Below are 27375 nucleotides of genomic sequence, written 5' to 3' on the forward strand. Positions count from 1 at the left end.
GGACAAAGACTAAGACTTTCATGCCACAGCATGTTGAATTTTAAAGTAAAAAATGAAAGAATGTGCTAAAATTACTCTCTTTGAAACTTGTGAATAACATTCAGATTTTTCTCACCTTCAGACCTTTCTCATCTTTCATCCTCTGTTCTTTCCCATTTGGGACTATGATAAAAATAGGACCTGATTTATCATCATCTTCCTTCAAATTAGGCTTGCTTAGCACTTTCTTCCCCTGGACACCCTAAAAAAAGAAAAGTATTAACAGGCAACACAAGACCTACAGACCTGCCTCAGTCCAAGCAGTTGCAAGCATTAGATACCAGCCAACCTCATGCTGCGTATGTGTACAAGAGCCAGAGAGAAGCTTGAAGAATACTGTTGATTAGAATTTTAAAAGAACGTGCTCTGCTGCTGTGGAAGCAATACCCTCGACAGTGTGCGCAGTAGCACCCTGTGAAATAGGACACATCACTCAACCAGTGTGCTAGTCACCCACACAAATCCCTAAAACCCAGTGTGGTACCTGTTTGATAGATTTGCTCTTTGTCAGACTGGTATTGCCTTTGCTGAGGCTTGTATTAGCTTTGGACAAGCTGGTATTGCCCTTGGACATAGTGCTATTAACATCTGACTGCTGCAAATAAGCCACAGAAAAGGCTTTGTTGTTACACAGTTGTTTACTCTTAAGAGTTACCAATCCAAACCTTTTAAAGTGTTCACAGCAAAGACATTCTGAGTTTGAATGGAAGACTACATCAGCTCAGGCAAATCTACAACATCCTTCAAGGTTTGTTCCGCTCATTCCTGCCACAGATCTGAACCTTCATCAAATGTACTCATTACAGCACTACTATATGCAATGGAGGCAACAGGACTGTAGAACAGTTTGGTTGTTTTTTTTTTTTTAAGTTATGTACATAGAAGAAACTTTAAAGTTAACAGCAAAATAAAAAATACTGTTAACACAAAACAACAGGAAAAACCTAACCACAAATTCTAATGTAATCAGTTGAGATTATTACTATGCATTTAAGCATTTTCATTCTGTTTTTGTACTCGTGACAGAATATTTTATCCTTCACACTGTAAAGGAGAGATTAATTTATTTTGATTAATTGGTTCAAAAATACTGTTCAAAGTACAACATCGGAACTGCAATCATAAGAATGAATTCAACAGCATGCAAATCAAGTAGGCCAAACAGATTTAGAACATGTACTGAGCTGCTTGCAAGACTGCATTTTTGACAACACAAACTTTAAGAACTAAATAGGTAATGACAAAAGTAGTGGTTAAGGAAATTATACAGGAACATCTGTCATTTCAGAACCGAGACAGACATGAAGATTCTCAGTAAAAGCAGTCCTTAGCAAGGGCTATACTCTTCTACCTATAATACATTAATGAACTACAGCTACCAACTTCATTGAACTAATTTTTTACAAAATAGAATCAACATACCTTAGCTTTAGAGGAGGCTACTCCTGCTTTGGCTCTTTTGGGATCAGGCTTGGATTCCATGGTATTGGACCCTGAATCTTCAGCAAGTGCTAGAGAAACAATAGACCATTTCAAGTTACCAAAAAAATGATTTTATGTCAGCACAGTTCTCAACTCTTCGTGGACTGAAGAAAAACTGCTCATGGATACAACACGCTTACCGCACAGAGGTCTGAAGATTTTAGACCCATAAAAGAAATTCCTTGAATTTCATGTTAGCATACAAAGTTTTCATAATTAAGATCATAATAGGTTAGCAAATTCGTAGTTGACAATTTCAGAATGCACACACACATATACTGTGGAGCCAATGTCTACAGCTGTAGCTGCACCCAGTTTGAGCAGATAAGTCAGCCCCAGAAAGATAAGGCAGGACTGCCTCTTCGAATCACTTGTACCCTAATCCCATTACCCTCTCTTCTGCATCAGCACAAGCATTCTGGTAGCTGTACAGTGAACTACACTAGGGAAATAGTACAGAAAAATTAATGAAACATTTTAAAAAATTATGCTAAAATCAGACTAATATCACCAAAAAAATGCCTCTAGTCTATGGGTTTTAGCTTCAGTACCAAGTAGAGATTTTCAAAGAGAAGCTGACAGATGGTTGTGTGGAAAGGAAAAAAACCTCCTACATCAGAAGTCGACCCAATCGCAAGTAAGACCAGAAGCGCAAACAAAACTCACTAGGATCACACAGCTATTTGTAACCTTAACTATGCTGAACTCTCCTCCTGCTAAGTATCTAACTTCCTCTGCCACATCAAAAAGCTTCCCCAAATCCCTGAAAACTTGACTTCCACACCACAGATATATAAGACTATTCACTCGTTTCCACACATACATGCACACAATGCATATGAGTAAACACAAACCTAATCAAATTATTCCCTGCAAGGATACATTTTCAGAATTGCAAAGCATTAAATCCATACATGCCCACTTCGTTTAGAAACACAGAAGCACTAAAATCTTATTAACTAATTTTGTTTGTATGTTCATTTACTTTCCAGTGTATCCAGATTAAAAAAAAAACCAAACAAACACAAAAAAACAAAAACACAAAAAGAAACCAGAACAACGGCTGTTAATAGAGCAAATACTGCACAAGCACCTTTGCATCTATGAAGCAATGTTTTTACTACCAGTCCAAATCACAGAGGTAGCCTAAAATATGCAGTTCTGAAAGTTATCTTTAAAATAGCTTGCTTCTCCATTTATGTACAATTTATTCTACAATAGCATACTGCAGTTAGTATCATCCATATACAACTAAAAGCTCTTCCCCGCAGATAATCAAGCTACCATCTTCATCAAATTTAACAGTAGAGATTTAATCTAGTCCTTTAATTCCCATGCTCAGATCCTGGAAATAAAACCCCTTCCTAGAGAATCAATTTTACAGAACCCATGGCTCTCAAAAACAAATAAGGAGTAAAGTGTTATTTTACACCAAAACAATTTCTTAAGGGAAAAGAAAACCACCCTTTCTCTCAGTTATTTCCCAGAGCTTAAGAGAGGTTACCTGAGGCAGGCTGGAATTTGGCTGGAGCTGCTCCCCCTGCCACTCTGGAAGATGCTTTAGCAGGCGGAGCTGGTTTGGCTGGCATGTTGGCTTTGGCTTTCTCAAGCATGGCCAGTACCTGGTCTTTGGAAGTTGGCTAGAGAAGAGAGAGTGGGGAGGGAAGAAGTGACACGTTTGGAAAGATTAGTGATACTGACTACTAATACATGTCACAGACACAGAAAATGACAGTAGTTTAAAACAACCTATTCTCTGGTTAGTGTCTTCCAGGACATTTATTTAAAAGATCGATGTTTTCAAGTATTGCTGTTCTGAGATAAAAATATCTTTCCATTAAGTTTCTTCTGCAAAACCTATGGGAAACATGTGAACCAGCAATTTGTTCCAGGTGAGCAGTCCTATGACATTAACAGAATGCCCTAACAGTGATTTAGCACTCAAGGATCCACAAGATTGACCAAATTGCTAGAAGCCATCTTAAAGCATGTGTTCAAAGGCACACAACTGAACAGTAACTGGTATGGAAACCATCTGCAGGTAGATTTTTTTCCAGAAGAAAAGCAGACTGAATAAATATCAAGCTCCTGAAGTGATAAACCTGCAGTGGCAGCATTCCTTCTAAGGCAGAGAAAGCTCTAACTCTCAGCCTCCTGATGCTATTTTCAGCCCCCCTGGAAATATTCAATGCAGACTAGCTTACATGACTCAAAACAGTATGTCATGAGACTGTGAGCATGACTTGTTAACATGTACTAATTCAAGGCCACGTTATCTCCATGACAGCAATACCTTCAGCTTGCTGGTGGCTTTTGTCATCTTTTCAAAGCCAAGATGCATCATAAAGAATGGCAGGGCATCCTGTGCCTTTTTACGCACGTCCCCATTTCGATCTTCAAGGCAGGAGTACAGGTGAGGCACACACAAGAGCAGGTCAGAAGGAACTGAACGGAGGGTAGGCAGCTTCTCAGCCAACCAACCAAGAAGCTGAAAGAAAGACAAAAGAAAAAATGTTTTGAAGAAGTGCTCACAGTGCTCTGTCAGGCCATGAGAGCCTGAACAGTGGTCCTTCACATGCCACTGCGCAAGCAGGAAAAACACCATTCCAAATAAAAACATTTGTTCAGACAAACATCCTTAACCAGCATCAACTTTAATGTCAGCAATAAAATAAAAAAGTTCAGTACAGTATGTTAATATGCAGTTAAGTTAAAACTTGGAGCCTGGTCTGCTAGGACTGCATGGGCTGTTTTGTCCTTTTGAAACTAACAAACATATTAATGCCTCCAGTTCAGTTCCGGTCTTCATTACCATGTGGTTAATTTGAGGGCAAACACACTAGGCTCTTAAAATGCCAGTCAAATAGACAAATGTTTAATTTCAGAGGCGCTGAAATCTGGATAACAGTTGTCACGCAGGAAGAAAGTTCCTTATTATCCTGTTCCTTATTATCCTTCTGGCCTTTCACAATTTTATATCAGTATGAACACAAAACTACTTGTTTACTCATGTAATGGTAGCATTGTGTCATTTCAGTCTGCACAGATAAACATAGTTCATAGCAAGTAAGGTTATTTTGATTAGACACACAAAGGGAGAAGTTTTTTTAAAAGAAACCTACCTCTTGTCTTAGGAAAGGATTTTCTTTTTTGAGCTCCTCAGACAGGTCTTCCCCTTCCAACCACTCTTTCATGCCAGTTTGTTCAGCCCAGGCATTCACAGTTGCTAGTGCAGCAGCACGAACGTTATTCTGTGGCAAGAACAAGATTTAAGAAGAATAATCCTAAAGAGGGGTCAGAAGATTACAACAGAAGAGGCAACAGATTCACCCTTCTACATCACAGGCTTTGCAATCTCTATTTTTATTCACTGCTAGCGAAGTCAAAGATTCAGAAGAGTTTAGTTTTAGTGACAGTATCAGCTACAAGAAGTCCCTGAATTGGCCACTATACTTACCTAGCATAATTCAAAAAAATACGTTGGATAAAGAAGGACAAAGGCTGTTATTAAAAGCACTTTGCATCATTCACTGATGAGAATTTTGGGAGTCTCCTAACTCTCAAACAAGCTACAGAATATGGTTAGTGATTTACATAATGCTTAAAATAGACTTAGCACATCCACAAATCAAGGCAAGTGGGTTACAGAGCCTGCTATTGGGGCACTCTTATTTAGGACACACATAGGCAAAAGTCAAGCTAGGAACAGGGGAGCCCTATCAAATTCACATCTTCAGTGTTTTTTCCAAGCAAAATGTAGAACAGCATTCTTTTTGGAGTGGCTATATGAAGTTAGGGGAAGTCAAATGGAATACTTGACAACCACGGTTCTTCAAAATGTTATCAGTATAGTCATGACTCCATACATGTGATTGTCTCCTGTAGGCTGAATTTCTAAGGCAAGCTGATAGTGTAAGAGACTAATTTAGATTTAGTATGTCACCTTTGCATTTAAAATGGATTTATCCAGGCATCTACCTAAATAAGAAGTGAATATCTTTGGAAATAACTTGTCCCATCTTTAAGCTCATTGAGGGAAAGAAACAAATAGTGTGCTACAGCTAAAAAGATGCTCATCAGCCTCTCTGAAGAGGTCTTAGATCCCATCACCGAAACCTAACTTGTCCTCATTCAAGTTACAGGTTGTTGGTTTTCTTCAACTATTCAGTGGGTCCACTGCCAACATTTCAAAATCGGGCCCAAATAGGGCCCTCCTCAACTTCAAAAACTCCAGCAACTGGAAAAACTGCACATATCTTGTAGTACATCAAAAAAGTTACTACTGTGACAATGTTTGAATGAGCATACAATCCTCTCAGTGTTGTAGTGCCTACAAGTAACACTGGTATTCCACATTTTAGTACAGGTTAATTGCAGTTGGTCTTATCATTAAAGCCATGGAATTGCAACTGAAGGGAACTTGTTTTGTCAACATTAACTGGTGAATAAAAGAAGAATCGGACTTAATAATGTAAAACCTCAGTTCTTTAAGATTCTTCATGAGAAAACAATTTGAACCAAGAGTTTTTATCTAGTCCTAGGACTAGCCCATGTCCTTGCATTGTTTGGGACAGATAGATCCAGTGTCTGCTCTTTTTCCTACTCACATTCAGAGCAGAGACATCAGATAATTGCCTGCGACTTCTGGCACAAAACATTGGCATCTTCCCAAGCATCCTTTCCCCACTGCTCCCAACAGCTCTTTCCCATGGTCCTAGCTTTGATTTTGACACAGCATCCTGACAAGCTCAACACTGACATTATACAAACTTGGTGTCAGTTGTGAGTGTCCTGTATCTACCTAGAATTCAAAGGTCTCCTACACAGTGATACAAAGACAACAATGCACACTGGACTCCACACTGACACACTAAAAGAACAGAAGCTCTACAACCAACTTTACCAAGTGAACCTGATTAGGATCTAAAGTAGTATATTTTCAGCATTAAAAGTATGCCAACAGTCACCACGTTACATTTAAAAGCTGAATTCTGACAATGACTGAGTTTATGTACAAGCAGAAGAACACATCTCAGGCAGAATATATATTCAGGCACACATTCATATTTGGATAATAAGTTGTCATTTAGACAAGAAACTTTCAAAATAAATTGCTAAGCTTCCAAAAAAGTTTTAACTATCATCCACCTCTCAAAAGCAAGGCCAAACAACCATAGTTCTTCTCAGGCATAATTCAGATAGTGAGCAGCAGAAGGGAAAGACCTTGATGAGTATCCTACCTTACTGTCTCCTAGGACTGTAATGACAGGAATGCCCAAATTTTTCACATGCTGTTTGATATTGGGGCCCATTGCTGTTGCCAGCTGCTGAAGGATGCTCAGTGTTTGTTGCACCTGCACATAAAGAAAAAGGCTTTGAATAAAATACTATTACAACCATGTGCGTGAAAGTCACAATAGAAAAGTAATGCTACTGTACACCTAGGCTTGTCCTTCGGAATGCCTGTTCAACGTTATCTATTCCAGACTCCAAATTCATCACAGATCAGTAAAATTTATTTCTATATTCAGAGTAAATAAAGTTCAACCAAACATTTTCAAACAAGGCACACTTCACTTTTGTCACAAGCAGAGCAATTACTCAAACTTATTTCTTCTTCACTTGCTTATTTACATCCAGGGGGGCAGATTTTCCCTTTTTGAAGGCTTTTTTTTTTTTAATATAAGGCAAAGAGAAAGGCAAATATTTATAAAAATAGGCAAACATATGAGGTAGAAATACACAGTTCACTGTTTTCCAACTGTTGATTTCATGACATTGTAACAGACTGAGTAATAAGCAAGGTTCAGAAATCATACATAGTTTGTCTTGAGTTCTAAGCTGGAAATAGCTGAAACACTATTTTAAACAACATACCAAGATTTTATTGGAGTCATTGAGACGACTCTTCAAAGCAGCTGGAAGTTCTCCTATGTTTGGCTCTATGAACTTAGCTTCATTAATTATGCTTGTCACTTCATCTAGACCTTCCTTTCTGATCTTCCAGTTTTTGTCCCCAATTTTAGACACTAGTTCAGCTGTGATCTTATCACTAGAATAGGGAAAAAGATAAAACGTTCATTTTCTTATTTGTGTGTCTTGTCATATTTGAGCGGTATAGCACCACAGATTTCTGCCTAGAAAGTGTTTATAAACACAAAGTTTTGAATTGCAGTGGAAGCAGCAGGTCTTCAGGTTGCAGAATCCAAACCTACCCAATATCAGTTCTTGGCAAGAGATCCACAACATCATTCCCAACTTCCTCTTGTTCCTCTTCCTCACCATCATCTCCACCTCCCACACTCTGCCTGGAAATTCCACGAGTTGGGGCTGGTGCCGTCTGCCCTTGCATCTATGAGCAACAAAAAAGCCAAACACATAAGAAAAAAATATATGTAAAAAAATAACCTCCGCCACCAAACCCACACACAAAAATGCCCCAAAAAACAACAAACAAAAAAACCCCACACCCACAACCAACCAACAAATACACACAACCAAAACACACAAACATAACACACAAAAATCAAACCAACGCCAAAAACCAAAAAACCAAACAAACAACCCCATCTTCCCCCCCAAAAAAATTCAGAAACAGCTATTTTAGAGTTTTTCATTTTACATTTAAAAAAAATAAACACTTGCACAATATGAATGCACTGTCTCAGGGCAACAGACTTCCAAAACATTATGCTATTTAAACAAAAGCAGAAACTTTTGAAGTTTCTAACAAAAAAAGTGACTAATGACATAGTCAGATACAATGAGTTTTCAGCTGCTTTGGTGAGCTGTCTTCAAAAATCCAGTTCACCTATAGAAACACAGGTTAGACCACCATATTATTACAGATTCCAGCTACTGAAGTTTCCAAGTAACTAATGATGTTTGGTAGTAAGAGAGCTACACTTCATACCTTTTCAAATTCTGCATCTATCTGGGAGAGAAGGGCTGGCTTCTCATCCTCAAAAAACATTCGCAAAGAAGGCCCCACATACAGATACATGACTCCCAACAAGGTAATGGCAGAAGTCCTCACAGCCTGCCAGAAAGAAAAGCACTCAGTCTTCACATTAAGGATCAATAATAATTCAGGATTACAATTCTAAATTTACTCACTGGGTTAGTTGCAGCAAGAGCTGTCTTCACGTTACTGATAAACGCTTTGACATTCAGTCTGTGGGAAAAAATAAGCCCTGTAAGTAAAACAGAACACAGGAAGCACCAACAAAAAAACAAATTCATCACAATACACTAAAGAAAAAAAATGCAGAGAACAGATTCATACAAACAGAAGACACTTGCACTTGTAACATCACGGGTACAGCACAGATAGTAGCTATTTAAATAACTATCAAAAGACATCAGTTTGGGGAATAGCCTACTATGAAAATCAATATAGTAAACAAGATAATTTATATCAAAGATCACTATTATTACAGGCAGAAAGTATTTTAAATTACATCACCCACATAATAAAGGTGAGGATTGTTTTTGGTGGTTTTCATTGGTTTTGTGTGGGTTTTTTTGGTGGGGTTTTGTTTTGTATGTGTTTTGTTAGTCTGTCTCAAGATCTTCCAGAAAAAAAGCACATATTTCAAAATTAAGTTTACAAGAAAGGAAGGTTTAGATTGCTGGATCTTCTATACCATCACTGAATTCAATTGAAGAGAAAACAGGCAATTATGGAATCCTCCTTTGCTCAGCCTCAGTCGCTGCTGTTCTAGTGTCACATCTACACATAGATTACCCTGCTGGAAATATATACTTTTTGAGGAATTTACTGAAGACAGTGTGTTTTCAAGACTTAATCAATGTCATTATCCATTTAATAGCCGCATAACAACTTGGACAGGCATAGTAACCACCTAAGTCAAATAAACTAATATTTGAAGTCTTCACTGATTAGATATTTTGTTCTCATGAGTAAACTTTATTATATATGCTTGACCACATTCAGTTAAGAGACTGGCGATTAATAATTAAGGAACACTATCCCTAGTTCTGATGAAATATCCATTCTTACCTTCACAGTGCCAGATGCAATAACAGCTATTTTGTTGACCAAAACTTCATCTCTCTTAAGGAGAGCAATACTGTACTGGTATGTACTATTCCGTAGGCTGTCAGGTTTTTGTTTGTTGGTTTGTTTCAAAGTATAAGATATACTGATCCATCTGAGTGCAGGCACATCCAAGTAGAACCGGAATAACAGACATGCAACACCACAGCTCCTTGCCTAGCCCACTCCTATAGCATATAAACTATAAGTAGAATGCTTTTCAGAGAAAGCCAAGTGAATAAGGCATCTAGTAGTGTAATAGTGTCTTATACTATTAGCGAAGTCAGATATTTCCATTTACACCTTTAGAGCTAAAAGAGCACCTGACAGAGCTAGCATCAGAGTTTAAGAAACAGAAGTTCAAATGTGCTTGCAGTCACCCTCTTCAGAACAATTTGACAAGGAAGAATCGATTCTTAGTCCTAGATCAGAAATACTTTCAATTCAAGTTTCTCTTAACAATTTACTTAAAAGACATACCCAGAAAAGCCAAACTCTTTAATTGCGTTTGAAAGCCAGTTCAAAGTTTCTGACTGGTTTTTAGGATTCTTTTGAGAGAAAGCCATGGCCACAACCTGGAATCAAAGAGAATGAAGTGTAAATTTGCACTGGCAAACCAAGACACAAAGCACTGTAATTAATAATAATAATAATAATAATAATAATAATAATAATAATAATAATAATAATAATAATGAGTGAAGACACCTGAAAAAAACAGAGCACTGCAAGTAAAGAGAAACAGCTGGGCTAAAATACAAGGAAAAAACTGTTGTTTCACTGTAGCAGAACAAGATTGCAAGTGAAGTAAATCAGAAGCTCCTGACATACTTAAAGGCAGCCAGAGATACATTTATCATGGATGTGTACCTGCTTCGGCAATATTTCAGTAAAGTATTGATTTACTACTCATTATTTCCTCTTTTGGAGGAACTTGTATTTAACTTCTGCCGTAGGATGTATCTTCAGAACAAACAACTTTCAAGGAATAAAGAATAATCAAAGATTCAGGATTTACTCCTCAGACTGAAAGAAGACTCCACATAATATTTCTCATTTTATTTACTGGAAGAATACCTTTGCTGGTCACTCACCTGCTCAGCAGTCCATGGCAACTGACAGGCCTCTGCTATTGCTGTCATTGCTTCTTTTGCATTACTCCCACATTTCACATCACCGGCCTTGTCTACAAGACCATCCAGCACGACTTGAGCTGAAGTTTTGGAGAAGTTTCCTTTCTGTGCAATCAATGCAACTATATGAAGTTTCATCTGCATTACCTGGAACATCCGTAACAGGAAGAAGTTACTCATGTCTTCATTATTTTAGACAAAACTTATAAATCTATATATTTTTATAGATACATTAAAAACATAGGTAGCTGTGGGTGAACACAACTGCATACATAAAATATCTACTTGTGTGTATCTACAGACACAAATGTATATATACATCTCAATATATAAAAATGTATGTGTGTTCACACAGACATCTGTGCATACAAATACATACTTTATATACACACACTTGTATATATATATGTATGATTATATACACAAATTCTTTGTATACCTGCAAATACATATATTTTTATACCCATAGGTGTATATATACAGTTAATAATACTGGGCAGCCATTATCTGCTTTTAAAACTTATATATGCATACACACACACATATCCGCACACACACACATACATGTAGATATCTCCAAATGTTGTCTCTAAGTCCCAACTGTCAGCAGAAACAAAACCAAATTTCAGAGTTCATATTCTCATTCACTACAGATAAATCTGCGGTCACAGTGCTATAGTCTTGCAATTGGAAACACAGCTTACATTAAGTAATAAAAATGGACTGGTAGTTACTGCAGGATAATGTATTACCTGAAAATTTGTTTCCTTCCAACCAGGTTTCTTGGCCAGCATTCTTACTAGAGCTTGGCAAGGCATTTCACTTCTCTCCATAAGCTCTACAGCCTAAAGAATAAACAGGAAGTTAGCCAGTGGGTCACAAGCAATACAAAACCAAAAATACAAAGAAAAGTTACAAATGCCTTGTAAATATTTTATTAACACTGAGCTAAGTTGCAAAAATTCTCAGCATAAGAGTTTACCTGAAGAGCCTTACTATAAGACCCACTTTTACAGGGTAACTATTTTGCAGGTACTGACCCAAAATTTGAACTACAGTATTTACATCGCTATACTTTGTATGTTCTTTAATAAGCGTTCTTACAAGCACTAGCGGCCCTTGCAGCCCTACAAATTTAACACTTCACTAAAACAAACAAACAAACAAAAAAAAACAAAACAAAAAACCCCAACAAATACACAACCACCAAACAAACAAAAAAACCCCACAAAAACCAAACAAAACCAAACAGAAAAAACGCAAGCTTTTTTTCTTCTTTCACATGGGAATGCTAACTATACAGTAGAGATTAAGCCTGAACGTAAATTAAAATTACTGGTTTTAGTTGTTGTTAAGCTTATTCATTCCACTGAAACGATAATATCTTCAAGTTTGAGTAAAGCTGGCTTCTGCAGCAGCATTTCAGTGCAGCCACTGTTTCACAATTTAAGTTGGTCACCTTTTCCACTAAAATACTGAAACTCAGTTGCAACTATAATGGTGTAGTGGTGTAAACTATTTGTACATCAACAGTTGATGCCTTTTAAAATGTGAACTCTCAGAGGTCTTACGATAGATACCATAGGAAGAAAGCCAGGCTTCATATCTGAGTGACATATGATGCTTTTTTGTTCGTGACTATATGAAGCACTCACTATGAGCTGTGAAGACTGTTGGTATCGTACAAGGCTTCAAACATCAACTATTTGCTAACTGAATTTAGCATTATAATTAATTGCTGCCTAACATGCAATCAGCAGGGACTTACTTGCAGCTAATTTTGCTCAATCATTGCAAAACTTTGTTTAAACCTAGTTGTCTTTGAGACAAAGCTTTAGAATTACTTAGTGTTTTAAAAAGACCACTATGCATCCTCAATCCACATACAAATATTTTTGACAAAAAGCATAACTATCTGTACTACACTAGAAGACTTACTCCACTATCATTATGGAATAAGATCCAATTTAAACCATGTAAGCCACTTGTCTTTTGCAAATATTGTTTAATCCACCTGAAGTGCTGACATACCACTACTACTGGTATCTTTTTTAAAAGCGTCACCGGGCCTAAAAAGCTGAACCAATTATTGCTTTCTCTTTCCCCACCTGTCTCTTTTCCTATCAACTGCTACAAACTCACCTTCTGAAACTCCTCCATGCAGGCGAGCCTCTCTTTCCAGTTTCCACTGTCTAACTGCTGGATACAAGAAGCTGGAAGGACAGCAGCAGCTTTCTCCTCACATACTTCTATCTGCAGATAGATCAGAACAAGGTTAATTCCCCACTGTATCCCTTTGGAGGGGGGCAGCAGCCTTGAGGACATTGAGGAATGACCCTGTGCACTGTGGTGCATTATACAAAGCTCTCTGTTCTAGGTTGAAAGATTTTGTATGGATTATAGTTTAGGGGCCATATGAGTTTTGGAAGATGCTAAATTGTACTGCAACAGAAAAATAATCCCTGAAAAATATGGTAAATTGTGTCAAAAATAATTCCAAGTAGCCACTATGTACAGAATCAAGCAGAGGTAAGCTAAAGTTTGCAAGATAATTCTGTATGAAGTTTGAAAAAAAACATTCACAGCAATGAATCTATGGTTGATAAGGGTGGATGGAAGAAGACATATCTTCTGCATCCATTGCAGCAAAATGAAGAAGTTATTTACTATATCAACAATTACAAATTTTTCCCTCGTTTCACTGGTGTTTGCATCACCTTCAGGAAGCATATACTCACTTTCTACTGTATAACTAGCAATATGAACTGGATTCATAATGGAAAGAATTCACTGTAAGTGACACTCTAAAGATAAATGAGAGTCCAAAAAACTTGCAGATATATCTAGCAAAGATTTAATAGCTTTTTGTTACTGTTTAACCTATAGATAGGTTAGTCTGCTTGGTTCCCTACCACGAAGATAGATAAATGGATCAGAATTCAATCTTTTTCTTGAAATGTAACTGAATATGAACAGCATCGAATAAACCTGCAGTAGTTTAATTATCACTGTACTGTACTTCAGATTTCAATGTAAACTCCAGAATATTATATTCCCAGGCTTTTATACCAGACACCTTTGGCAACACATGCATCATAAATTACATATAAAGTAGTCATGTTGCTACTTTTTTCATTTGTTCCTAGTTCAGAGACAACATGATATGCCCTATTATATTAGTATGATTTTTTGTTACTGTCTTATATGGCCTGGTATCAACAACAGCCGGAACGACGGGTGTGTATTTACCAGAATATACATCCATTTTATCAGTTAATTAACATCCAAATAAATAGCATCAGTTAAATACATCCATTTTACCAATTAAATATACATCCAGTTTACCAGTTAAAAGTATCGCTTTCCCCTTGTTCTAACATGACAATCTCAACTTCAGTGAAAAATTCCATAGTAGCCAAAGAACTGATTAACCAAAGCTACTTATATAGAGAACTTAATGTTTCAGAGAATAGTAGAATACTCACTGAGAGCTCAGATTCAAATATTTCTTTGGTCTCAGGGCCCTTCTTGCCTTTTGCTCCAGCACCTCCCACACCTGCAGCTGCAGCTGGTTTGCCTTTCTTGGGTGGGCCTCCAGGCTAGAAAGGAAGTGGGCAAGTGTTAACCAGGATCAAACAGGTTTCTAGTTCATCAGATATCAAAAGAACTGATTTTTTCCACACTTCCAAATTCTCATGTAAAAAAATACATATCTCTCCAGTACTATAACAGCTGCAGGCAGAAAAAAAAAATAGTTTTCTGCTAGAGCTTATTTAATTCATGTGTTGCACCTACTCTCACAGAAAGACAGTCATTCCTCAGTGGAAGATGTTCAATAGGCCACCTTTGGTCTTCAATAAGTAACTGTTAGATGCAACCACAGACAACTGTAATTGTCAGACAATCTCTTGGCAATCTCTCTTACCTTCGCAGCAGGTGCTTTTTTCAGTGGTTTGGCTGCCGCATCTTTTGTTTCCTTGTCTCCACCATTCCCTGAAAAAGCAGGGGTCTTTCCAGCAATAGGCTTGCCTTCTTTTTTCTCAGCAGCTCCTCCTGTCTTTTCACCATAAACCAGCTCCACCTTCTCAGCACACTCTTTAATCTGATAAACAATTAAGACAAAAAGAGGGGAGAAAAAAAAATAAAAGGAAACAAAAGTGCTATTTAGCTACCACAGTTGGATGTATAGCATCCCTTCAACAGCAGTGGCTCAAACTTGACTGCTCTGGAAAAAATGTGAAGAGTTCAAGTTGTTTACACAACAAAAATTTGTTATCCTGTGTCCCTTACAGTAGTAATGTTAACCAGTCAATGGCATCAGCCATTACTGTATTGCTAGAATAATTTTCTTAGCTCAAAAGGAATAGCATTTATATACATAGAAACCATTGATAATCCCCCAATAGTTGTAGATGTTCTAAACACTAATTCTTAGCACCTTAAATTATACAATCATTCTATCTGACCTGTCAGCTTATGCAGAAGCATGAAATTTTGTGTTGGAAAGTCTTTAATACCAAATGCTGTCTAATAATATACAATTAGACCATGTGGTTATGACCTAAAGCCCTAAACTTTGTTTTTGCCAACAGAGAACGTGTTCAAAAACAAACAAAACCCCACATACAATCAACCAATAGGAAAAAAACCCAAATCAAACCCCAGAGCCCACTTCATACACAATACAACCTTGAAGCCAAACAGATACTTTACATAAGAATGAAAAGGTGCAATGTTAACATACTAACGCATTTTAGATAGTGGAAGTCAAAGAAAAGATGCTTCATAACCTAACAAGAAAAACAGATTTTCGGGTTCCCTGCAGCATCAGTAACTTTTATGTAAAATATAAATTTTAAAAAATCTGTGTTGGAAGTCATTAGATAAAGCATCCTCTCTTTTCTCTAGCTTAAGACACATCTTAAATGGAGCATTTTTTTTCCTACAACATTTATGATAATAAACTCACCCGATCAAGTTTTAGCTTGTCCACATCTGCTAGAAAAGGATTCACAGCTTTCTCTCCAGCCACTCTCAAGGCAGTGCCTAATGCTTCAAATCCAGCATCTCTTACTTCAGGAGCAGAATCATTGATATGCTGCAGACAAAGACAACTTGTATCATATGACTTGCAGCTCATATCTAAACAGATTTGTAAATTCATCTTCTGTAGAAGTTCCCTCCCCTCTTTTAAAATCTACACCTAGTACAGAATAATCCTTAATATTCCACTGAAGAAAGAAAAAAGTTGATTTTCACTTCCTTTTTCCTATATACTGATCAAGTCTACTGTTTCTCATATATGGCCAGTTTCCCGTCTTTGGATCTGTCACACAACAAGAAGAGGGTACATATTCATGCTTTAATAGACACTGCAGCACCATGAAAGTTCACAAGGAGTTTCAAGTTCTGCAACCCTGTTCAAGCCTCCACTTTTGAAGCCAGGGATATTTCCCATAACACAGAAAGGGCTATTTTGCAATGATAAAAAAGTATATATCGTAATTGTTTTCACTGATAAATGCTCGTGTAATTGCAGTACTTGAATCAATGATGCTTCTTTTATTCATGGTAAATTATATGTAGCATTTCAACAAAAGCTTGCTAGAAATGTCTGCAAGAAGCAACTAGCACAGTGCCCAGAAGTTCAGTAGTTGCAAATCACTTGCTGAATCTATTATAAACTTGGTGGGTCTTCAGTTTCAGAGAAGCTAAGAAAAGGAGACTAAATTGTTCCTATGACTGATGGTCATCTTCAAGTTAGACATCAATCAAAACTGACTCTGATGGCTACACAGCACACAAGAACTCTTTATTCCTTGCATCACCACAAGGGTCTTTCTCCTAAAACAATTCCATGCTTCACAACAGCAGTACTTGAGTCAATACCAGAGAAGCACCAACTCTTCCTGCTTTACCTTGAGAAGTGCAGCACAGAAAGGTTTCAACAGGCTTTTTGGCAGAGTAGAAGGTGTGCAGTGACGGAAGCTTCTTGCAATGAAAAGAGATGTTTGCTGCTTAATTGTTGGGTTTTTGTTGTCCATCACTGCCAGCACATCTTCACTTATATTCTGCAATGTGGTCTACAGCGTTGGATAAAGCAAGTCATTAGTTTTGAGTAAAGTAAGAGAAAAAGCAAACCAAAATTAGAGACTCATTCTCAGACAATGGGAAAATTGTCAGTCTTACTTACAGTAAGAAAGATTGCATCAATGGCCTCCTGCAGTGCCTGCACTACCTGAGGCTTCTTCTCCTTAAACTTCTCCAAGATTGTTGGAACAACCTATGGAAAAGGTAAAAAGAAAAAGAAAAAAGTCAATCCAGTCTTCACTAATACAACTGGAAAGCCTAATAGTCAGCTCCATGACATTTTGCAGAGAAGGAAATAATGTAAACATGGCTGCTGCCCTCTCCAGGGGTACACAACAAAAGTATGAACTCGTTTATTCTAGCTGATCTCCAATATTAAATTCATTCCAGTCAATCTATTAACAGATTTTCAAGCAATTTCATAGCAGAGACAAACAAAAGGTAGATATACAAGTTCATATCATAGATTAATACTCCGGTTCTAATGGTCTGAAACACAGAGCAACAGAATAGAAATTAAACTATAGGAATCCAAGACTGTATATAATCAGTTCCCTCTTTCCCAGCTTCCTGACAGCACTCAGCACGGCTCATTAAGAAGCTCTCATTTGACCCACAGTTAACAAGACCACGGTTCTAAAGCAACTTGAATCCTTCCTGGTGCTGAGATCATGCAACTCATAGCTGCCATTACAGCACTGAAAAAGCCAACTTCTCAACACCATTTGCTTGGCAACCATGGAACTATACCCCTATTTCAGAGGCTCAACATTTTCAATACTAACTCTGTAGCTAAGAGGGTTAACCTTTAGAATCATAGAATCATTTTGGTTGGAAGAGACCCTCAGGATCATAGAGTCCAACCAAGAATTTTTTCCTAGTATCCAATCGAAACCTCCCCGGTGCAACATGAGGCCATTTCCTCTTGTCCTATCACTTGCTACTTCAGAAAAAGAGACCAACACCCTCCATGCTACAACCTCCTTTCAGGTAGTTCTAGAGAGCAATAATGTCTCCCCTCACCGTCCTTTTCTCCAGGATAAACAGCCCCAGTTCCCTCAACCACTCCTCAGACTTGTGCTCTAGGCCCCTCACCAGCTTTGTCGCCCTTCTCTGCACTCTCTCTAGTACCTCAATGTCTTTCTTATGATGAGGGGCCCAAAACCTAACATAGGATTCAAGATGGGCCCTCACCAGTGCTGAGTACAGTGGCACAATCACTTCCCTAGTCCTGCTGGTCACACTGTTCCTGATACAAGCCAGGATGCTGTTGGCCTTTTTGGCTACCTGGGCACCCCGCTAGCTCATGTTCAGCTGGCTGTCCATCAACACCCCCAGATCCTTTTCTGCCAGGCAGTTTTCCAGCCACTCTTCCCTGAGCCTGCAGCGCTGTCTGGGGTTGTTGTGACCCAAGTGCAGGACCTGTCACTTGGCCTTGTTGAACCTCATACAACTGGCCTCAGTCCTGCAATCCAGATCCCTCTGTATGCCTTCCTACCCTCCAGCAGATCAACACTCCCACCCAATTTGGTGTCATCTGCAAACTTACTAAGGGCGCACTCAATCCCCTCATTCACATAATTGATAAAGAGATTAAAAAGAACTGGCCCCTCAAAAAAGTCAACAGTAAGAAAGATTACATCAACAGCCTTCTGCAGTCCTGACCCCAAACACAAATCAAGTGTGAACAGATATAAGAATGCTTCTTACACCTACAGCTGTCAGAATGAAAGGGACTTTGCCCAATCTGTTGTTCAGAGTTCAGGAGACTCGAATGTTTCTGAAGCAGTGAGATTCAGTAACTTTCCAATTCATCACAAAATATAACACTACCGGCAGCCAGGCACATCAGTTCTCTCTGCCTCTAAGCTCTACCCACATACGTCTTGCTTATCACAAGAAAAAAAAATTTGATTGAGCAGCTTAAAGAACACAGTATAGACTTGAGAAATAAGTGAGAACTGCAACTAATTAAAAGGCCCTTTTCTTTCCAGAGATTGGTTAAGTGTCCCTCTATTCCCTGATATTAGCTATTGGTATGAGAAGAGTAGCAAAGGAGAACAGAGAAGAGCATTAAACTAGACCACCAGAATGTTTTGGTACCAAAAATCTCAGTAGTTTGGTTATTTAAAACAGACAAACCCCACAAAACCCAGACAAACACACACACAGGAACTCCCAACACTCAAAAAAAATCCCAGCCAACATAAAAACACACATCCTGGAGCTGCTAAGTAGAATTCAGGTTCAGAAGCTATTTTTGCCACTGTGTCCTACAAATGCATTTCTGTGAGTGCATCTACAGGATGAGATAATATAAATAAAGTTCATTTCATGGCAGAGTAATTCAGAGTTGTCTTACTACACAAGATTTCTTGGAATAGTAAGCTTCATGTTGCTGCAAGTGAACAAACAAGGTCTTCTTAAGATGCAAGAGATCTTAGCAGGTATTTCACTACTTGCTCCATTAAGTGGTAGGTAAACATCCACAATTGTACAAATAGTATCTTTGATAAATACCAAGGTTTACAGGAAAAAAATATTAAGGTACTTTCTGGTGTCCAGCATCAATAAAAACAGAAAAAAGTACATACTCTTACTTACATGCCCTGCATACTGTCCAAATTTCTTTCGGAGCCCAGAAGCTAGTCCCGTAAGGCATTTGGCAGCCAAAGCAACTAACATAACATTTGTATCCTTCCCAACAACCTGAAGAGAAGGGGAAAAAAAACCCACAACATAAAATTGAAGACTGAAAAATCCAAGTTTCAGAGACTTGGAAGAATTCTTTACACTAGTCAGTGGGTCACAGATTTGGTTATTTCCACCGCTGTTCCAGCTAAAAATTTTCTACTCATTAGTATGATCTCAACTGTAACTTTTAAAATAGAATACAAATAAACTGCAAAAAATACTAATTGTATGTGCACTCTGGGTTTTATTTATTACCTTTTTGAGAACTTTCACCAAGTCTGCATAGTCTCCTGATTCCAATTTGGGATTTTTCACCAGCAGTTCAACAGCTTCTAAAGCTTCTTTCCTTTCTTGCCACTTCTTTGCTTCCTGCACAGCAAAAAAATTATGTTCATTTATAAATGTAAACAGTTCTAGAGAAGCATGCTTGCCACAAGCAATAGATTTTAAAACTGAATTCTACCCTGAGAAAGCCAAAGTCTCCCTACAGTTCAAAATCAATAACTGCAAAGAAATATGACACACAGTCTCATTCCCAGGACATCTCAGCTCCTTAAAACTACAGCTTTCTTGTTGATAAATCAAATTTGAGACTTATTTATGATAGTCTATATTTTACTTACACGAGTCGGTTATTATCCATATAGCAGTAAAGCACACATTGCAGAATGCTAGTAAGTTTTAAGACTCATTAGGTCCACATCATAGAATTAACTGGTAGCATTTAAGTTTATGCTTACAACTTTCTCATAGAAGTCTTTGGGAAGTTTGGAAAGAATTTCTACAGCTTCAAGCAACTCATATGCATCTACTTGTGGTACTGCCTCTTCTTCGTCATCATCTCCTGCAATCAGAAAAGAGAAAAATATAAGCAGAGTGACAAATGAAATTTTGACTACAGCACCACCTAGAGCTCTTCTTTAAAAATCCACTACCAGTGGTTGTGATTTTGCTATTCCAAAGGACAGATACTCTTTCATATGAAATTTTTTCCCCAGCCACATAGTCTTGTTGTATACTGCACTGCACATTTTGCACCACTTTGAGAAAAAGCACCTTTACAATTTCATGTATTCCTTCACAAATAACACACCAGTTATACATCTTCCAATAGAGTTCAGAGATTAAATAATTTACCTCCATCTGCATCTCCTCCAGCTGCCTGCTGCTGCTCAAATTTTGCTTTCAGCTCCTGTTGGGAACGCAGGAACCTGGTCTGCTTAGGAGCAGCTGATGACACTTTGACCCACTCTTCTTCCAGTTCTTTTAACTGCCAAAAGGGAAAAGAATCGTTGTATCAGAGACACTTCATACAAACCCCAGGAACAAGTAACCCTTCATGGAAGGCAATGGAGTTTTCCCATTTCAAGGCCAAGATAGCACTACTTTTCAAGTTCTTTTTTTTCTGCCACCAAAAAAGTGACTTCCCCTTCATGTTCACGGTTCAGAATTTTTTGATCAAGTATATCCACAGAACAGAATATCAAAATATCAATGCAAAGCATTTACATAAGAACAAACTGTAGAACAGTCAGAATGGCGTGTCCCCTCTGAAGAAGCTTTAAAATAAAAATGGTTGAGCATGAAGGAAGATCTTCTGGTTACAGACATGCTATCACAAGCTAAAACTATGACAAAACAAACATGTTGAGCTACTTTTGATGAGACAGTTGGGTTTGTTTTGTTGTTTTGCTTGTTTTTGTGGGTTTTGTTTGTTTAATCTTTCTCCAGAAAGTTACTGCTTTCCACCTGAACACAATTAACTTGAGCAGGTAGGAGGCCAGGATGCATAAAGTTTTAAAATAACAAAGCGTTCCATCTGCACTAGCACAGTTATCTATCATAACATAATGCCACTTCCTGAAGTGGAACAGTCACATCCTGAGCATCACCAGAACAAGTCTGAATAGCTGCATAGGAAAAAAAAAAAAAAAGAAAAAAAAAATCAGGGGAAAAAAAGAAAACTGCAAAAGAAAATGGTTGACTTGAAGACTTTAAGTGTCTTTTATAAGGGTAACCATTCCCCCTTGGGTTAGGTCTCCAAGAAACACTATTATACTTCTCAAAGCCCCTCCTCAGCTTCAATAGAATGTTTGGCCCACAACTCCACACATATTCAGAGCAACAGGAAATTGTCACAATTTCTTTACAAGTAACAAAGAGGGACTAACTTTGTAGGTAAAGTTACAAGAAGCTAAAAAATGTTGCTGTTACTGAAAAATTCCAGCTTTGACTTTAAGAATGCCCAACACTACAGGATCAGAGAAGGTAAGAATGGAAATGTTTTCTCAAATGTTTGGATACAGAACTGCTTTCTGCCTACCTGCACAGAATTTATGTTCTGCAATGGAGGTCTCAGAGCATCCCTTATCCAACGGTAGATCTCCACAGCAAGGAGTTTGGCTTCATCTCGAACAGCCTTTTCCCGAGACTCAAAAAGTTTTGGCAATACTTTAATGATTGGCTTCAAGGAGATTATTTTTGAACCAAATTCACTGAAAGTTAAAAACATGGAATAGCATCAGTGTCCTGGTAGGAACAAGAGAGTGATCCACTTATTTATTTATTTATTTATTTTAAAACAATCCATGCAATGCTTTCAGTGCACATTTAGAGATTGTATCATTTACTTAAATCATGATTATAGCAATTATTTTGTGAAGCTACTAAGCTACTGTAAAATATTTGCCCTACCATAATTACCTTCCACGCTCAGCTTGGAATTACAAAAATCAAGCCTCTGAAAATACTTCAAAGCACTTAATCCAATCTGCTGCTTACATATGTTCCCTTGCCAGGGGGGTGAAAAGAAAGAAGTGTCCTTAGACCAGAATTTGTATGACCTACTTTTTTTTTTAAAATAAATCAGAATAGAATCTCCTTTGTCTATCCTCGGAGACAAACTGCAGTAAAAGCATTAGTCACTTTTCTACTTGTTGGACCAGATAATTATAGTGAGCCTGGGTCATCGTCACAGAAAATACACGTGTTGAAATATGTGCTGCTGAAAGGACACATAAAGGAAGTTTCCCCAGACAAACACCCTACCCTGTCAGCAGATTCTTCTATAACTTGTTGAAGTTCATACACTAAACTTCTTCAGTCACTGCTGAATGAGAACACACAAACTCTCTTTTCATGCTCATAGTAAAAGTTAACTGCTACAATTCTTAAAGCATCACATCTAAATCACCTCAGAAGCCACAATTTTTTTTTTATTCAAAAGCATTTATTTTCCTTGAGAAGTCCAAATTAACCTTTCCATTCAGACTTTTTCTTCTGCTTCCTTCCAATCAAGCACATGAAAAAGCCAGTAAAATGGCAGCTCAGGAACTAAAACTTACACGTCTCACTTTCTAAAAACTCTAGTGCTAAACTTAGAAACAACCCAACTTAGATACAGATCATGAACAAATGACTCCCCTAAGATTTTTTTTTTTTTTTTTTTACCATGACTCAAAAAAAAGTGTCTTAGAAAAAGTGCCTATGCAAATTCTCTTATTTTTATCTAATTAATATATTATAGATAATTTGTTCCACACCACAAGAACAGAAACCTTAGCACAAGACAAAAACCACCAGAAGCTAAAGCAGTTCTGCACTCAAGCTATCCACCTAGGTACAACACAGACAAGTTTTGTTATCAATGCAGAAACCCTGTCAAAGCACAAGACCAAGTTAGGTAGCAACATTGCTCAGAAGCAGAAGACAAAGGTTAAGTCACAGGGCTCCATGGGGTAAACTGATCTTGCCATCCTAAAGGTAATAAAATACTGCATATTGAAAGGCAGATGTGGCACATTTTATAGACATAATTGAAAGATATTGAGGAAGGTTATGCAGTTTTCTAATTACACTGTACTGTTGAAAGGACATTAGATAAAGCAATTTAAAATAGCTAAAATATATTCTTAAATGTGGGACAGTCATTTCACTTAGTAGAAGCATTGATAATGTGCTAAATCAAATATTTTATTTTGACTTCTAATACAGAAGCCTGAAACAATTAGTTTAACAAGGACCATCTACGCATGTGCTTCAGCAAGTTGTCTAAAAAATACTTAGCATAAGATACTCTTCATCTGTATTACAGAGCTGTCACATGAACTACTTTTTTCAGAAAAAAAGTACTCTGTCCATTAATACCAAACTTATCTTTCCTTAAAAAAATCTAATATATACATCAAATATAAGAATTTGATAAAACCACAGTATTTTTCACTCAACTTGCAAAGGCAGCAAACATACTTGAAGTGGAACAAAAAAGATGCTCCTAATTTCATCTTGAAACAAACTACCCCATGTTCATTAAATTTGATTTGATTTTTAGGGAGTATTATCAGCTTTTCTTTTTAATAAATTATATAGACAATGGAAACATACCATGCAATGAGTTGTTGTTTTTTTCCAAAAACCACACACAGTGTACCAAATTAAAGATGTTCACATCAGTGAGGAAAACAGTGTGTTTTAACAAAAGACTATGTTTTAGTTTTCCCATCAGTGAGTTTATTTTCAGCTACTCAGAAGCTCCACAGTCTGGAACAAGATACGCTACTCCTGCCATTCTTCCAGATGTACATTGTGACAATGAAGTTGGGTAAACAGGTGCTATGGATGAAAGTGATCCAGATGAGGCTCACACAACAAAGGCATCCCTCATATCTAACAAATCCCATGATGCTCTCTCAACTGTTGGTGCCACAAAATACTAGTTCAATAATACTATTCAATAATAACAAGGACCTGGTAAAATGACCTAAAAACCAAATCAGACTCTACATACTGCTGGGGTAAGGGAGAATAAAACAAACAAATAAACAAAAACAACAACAAACAACCACCAAACACAACAAACACCACCAAAAAACAAAAACCACCACAAACTAAAAACTTACCTTAGTGCTTTCCTCAGAGTCTCTATACATGCTACTATGATTTTTGGGTTTTTGTTGTCCAGACCCTTTAGTAATTCTTCTTGTACTGCTTCCCCTTTCTCAATTTCTATATACATTAGACATATATCTAAACCCAGCTCTTTTGCTCTGGCTTTCGGCTGATTGAACACCTTATTTACAACTCCAGACGCTACTTCTCCTGTTGTCCTGAAAGATGAGAGAGTGTTACTTTTGGAATATTTAAGTGAATTTGGTGTTCTACACCATTATCCACAGACAAAAGCGCACACAACACCCAAAACAGATGAAAACTCAGTGAAGTCTCACATAACAGGGATTAAATTCTAAGTTAACTTTGAAGGTAACAACCATTTTTAAGAGGTGACTTCAATCTCTAGTTTAATCAAAATGACCCCTGCAGACTGAGTGCTAGTTAAATTGTTCCCAATATTGGACTACACCAGACAGTTTCTCAAAAGCGTATTCATTAATACACATTTGTTAAGGTCCACAAATAAACACCATTTCCTAGATTTCCATATGTTAGTTAACTAACATACATTTTATTTAATGAATTAATTACACTAATATCTCCCTTGAAGGAAAGGCTCCCTGCACGTTCAAACTGTTTCAAACAAGAATCCCTATTCCAGTTGACAGTGCATATGCCATCAAATTACTGATTCACTTTCTTTACCATTTCAAAAATCTTTACTACTGCCTTTAATAGTTTCTTTGAACACTTAGTAATTTCTGACAAGTTAGCATGCACATAGAAGCCACCTACAAGGAAAATCTACCATTTGGCAAATTCTCTAGATCAGAAAGCAAGTTTTGCCTTTACTACTAAAGATCAGAATTGTTAGTAGCCACCATACAACTTATCTACAGCCTTTCACAGAGAGACACATTAAATTTTCATAGCAACCTACTAACAGTGAGAAAAAGACACTTACTTCCCAGCTACATGAGCATTTTCAACATAAGCAAGTGCTGCTTCCAGTCCTTTTAACTGAGCTACTGCATTGGAGTCTGTCACGAATTTTTTTATCAATCCAAGATACTTGGACCATTCAGGACTCTTATCATCTAACTTCTGGAAGAGCTTAAGGGCTTCTTCATAACCATTTAATCTGGCTTTCCACAGCTGAAAGCAGAAAACAGACATTTAAATGTTGTGCTAGTACAATCAACTCACCAATTTCACAAAATTCTTCATAGTTGAAAGTGTACAAGACTTCTCTTCAATGACTATATGAATAACATGCAACAGGACAAAATACTCTTCTCCCGCCATGAATGACCTGGATAGAGACACCAGTCCTCCCCACTGTTCTTCATAAGCTCTACCCGATGAGTAGGTGGGAGCCCAACAACAGCTACAGATGCTACAGATGAGTAAGTTCTTCACATGAATGCGTGCACTGATCTTTCAGCACACAAGCTTGTGCCATACAGATTATCATGCTACTAAATTCTGCTTAATCAATGTTATTCAGCCTCTAGGCTAGATAGAACTGATGCAATTTCAGACCTGTTATATGCACACTGTGCAGCTGTCAGGATTCCCTAACTATGGTGTGCTTTGTCAGAGGAGTACCACAGAATCACCACAGTGGAGAGATACAGCAAGCCAAACCCAAAGACAAGACTTCCTACCTTGTGTTCGCATTTCTGGTCAATGGGCAGCTTCATCCATTCACTGTCGTCCCCCATTTTAATTCAGGTTCTCTCTATAATTACACTAAGTCCTGTGGAGACAGAGACAAGTTAGAACATCGGAAAATACATGTGAGATGCTACCTGCAACATACTTCTACTTAAAAAACAAACAACAAAGACAGTTCTGCAGCAAATCTATCGCTAACACACAACCCACTCTCCCAAGTCTGTAACTATATTTAGATGTGCACTACTAAAACTAGACCACTATTCTGCTGGCCCTTGAAGGCTACCAGAAGCCATTAAATATTACTAATTGCACTGCTTTCTAATATTTCAGACCTTAGAAGTCTCAATCTTTGAAAGTTTTAGTAGGCCAAGAAGGCATGCAAAATATAACCCCATCCAGGCTTGAGGAAGAGTGTACTATGATTAAGGCGTTAAAACAAAATGAGTACCCATCAACACTAGAAAACTGACTCCTACTGACACATGCTTCCAGCAACTGGTGCCATGAATCAGTGTCAAAAAATAATCAGGTGCTAGTGTAAGGACAGCCATTTTAACAGCTTTACAAACAGCACTATGAGAGGAACAGAACGCATTTTTGCAAGCTGGCCACTTTATGCCCTAAATCTAATGTAGCCAGCATCAGCAACTGCCAACAAGAGATCAATTTCTTACCACATGCAGGGCTGAAATCCTTACTCATTTGAGTTCCTAAGTGTTTTCCTCCTTTCCCCATCCCCCTTTCCTTGTTATTAAGATACAACCATTAGGGTATGAGAGATGAGACCTCAGGCTCAATGTTCACCTCAGACATACTGTACAACTAACCTGGCTGCTCAGAGAATAATGAGATAATATGCCTGATGCAGGGAGATCAGCAAAATGAAAATAGCAGCAGCAGTAATGACAGGGCTCCCAACATTATTTGTACAAACAAACAAAACTAAACCAGAGGAGTAACACCTTCCAGCATACCAGTCCAAATGCACAGATCAAGACGACCAAAACTCTAAAAACTGGCCGGCATATACAACAACTTATCACTACAGGCATATAAATGCACCATACTAGCAGAATATTCCTCACGCAAATTCTGTCTATACCAGCAAAGTTGGATACCTTAACCTACAAAGTATTTCACCTAATGCACAGAGGTTCCCTGCAGACAATTAACTCCCAGCAGTAGGAGTGTAATTTCACTGGTGTAAGTTAATATAAGCAAGTTCTTCAAAGCCCTCTGTCAGCCAAACAACACTAACACAAAGCTAACTTGACAGTAAAATTAAGCTAGCAACAGTCTACAATAAAA

General features: G+C 37.7%; 1 protein-coding gene across 3 annotated transcripts in view; it reads right to left on the minus strand.

The window, feature by feature from the left end:
- Window positions 1-25444, minus strand: part of CKAP5 (cytoskeleton associated protein 5) — a 42127-nt gene extending 16683 nt beyond the window's left edge. For 2 of the 3 annotated variants that reach the window (XM_080344558.1, XM_080344557.1), the window contains exons 1-26: window positions 25352-25444; window positions 24396-24602; window positions 21821-21992; window positions 20635-20767; window positions 20238-20341; window positions 19753-19866; window positions 19408-19512; window positions 16907-16996; window positions 16632-16796; window positions 15683-15811; window positions 14639-14815; window positions 14199-14312; window positions 12856-12966; window positions 11466-11558; window positions 10675-10860; window positions 10061-10155; window positions 8638-8695; window positions 8435-8560; window positions 7737-7873; window positions 7399-7573; window positions 6762-6875; window positions 4644-4772; window positions 3815-4009; window positions 3026-3161; window positions 1462-1550; window positions 116-241 (exon numbers count right to left, since the gene is read on the minus strand). In XM_080344558.1, the coding sequence (XP_080200684.1) occupies window positions 116-241; window positions 1462-1550; window positions 3026-3161; window positions 3815-4009; window positions 4644-4772; window positions 6762-6875; window positions 7399-7573; window positions 7737-7873; window positions 8435-8560; window positions 8638-8695; window positions 10061-10155; window positions 10675-10860; window positions 11466-11558; window positions 12856-12966; window positions 14199-14312; window positions 14639-14815; window positions 15683-15811; window positions 16632-16796; window positions 16907-16996; window positions 19408-19512; window positions 19753-19866; window positions 20238-20341; window positions 20635-20767; window positions 21821-21992; window positions 24396-24511 (3189 nt within the window). In that variant the 5' untranslated portion in view covers window positions 24512-24602; window positions 25352-25444. The remainder of the gene's footprint in view (window positions 1-115; window positions 242-1461; window positions 1551-3025; window positions 3162-3814; window positions 4010-4643; window positions 4773-6761; window positions 6876-7398; window positions 7574-7736; window positions 7874-8434; window positions 8561-8637; window positions 8696-10060; window positions 10156-10674; window positions 10861-11465; window positions 11559-12855; window positions 12967-14198; window positions 14313-14638; window positions 14816-15682; window positions 15812-16631; window positions 16797-16906; window positions 16997-19407; window positions 19513-19752; window positions 19867-20237; window positions 20342-20634; window positions 20768-21820; window positions 21993-24395; window positions 24603-25351) is intronic. The other variant, XM_080344559.1, reaches the window with a different exon arrangement.
- Window positions 25445-27375: the final 1931 nt, after the last annotated feature.

Source organism: Nesoenas mayeri, assembly GCF_963082525.1.
Source record: "Nesoenas mayeri genome assembly, chromosome: 5".
Classification (NCBI taxonomy): domain Eukaryota; kingdom Metazoa; phylum Chordata; class Aves; order Columbiformes; family Columbidae; genus Nesoenas; species Nesoenas mayeri.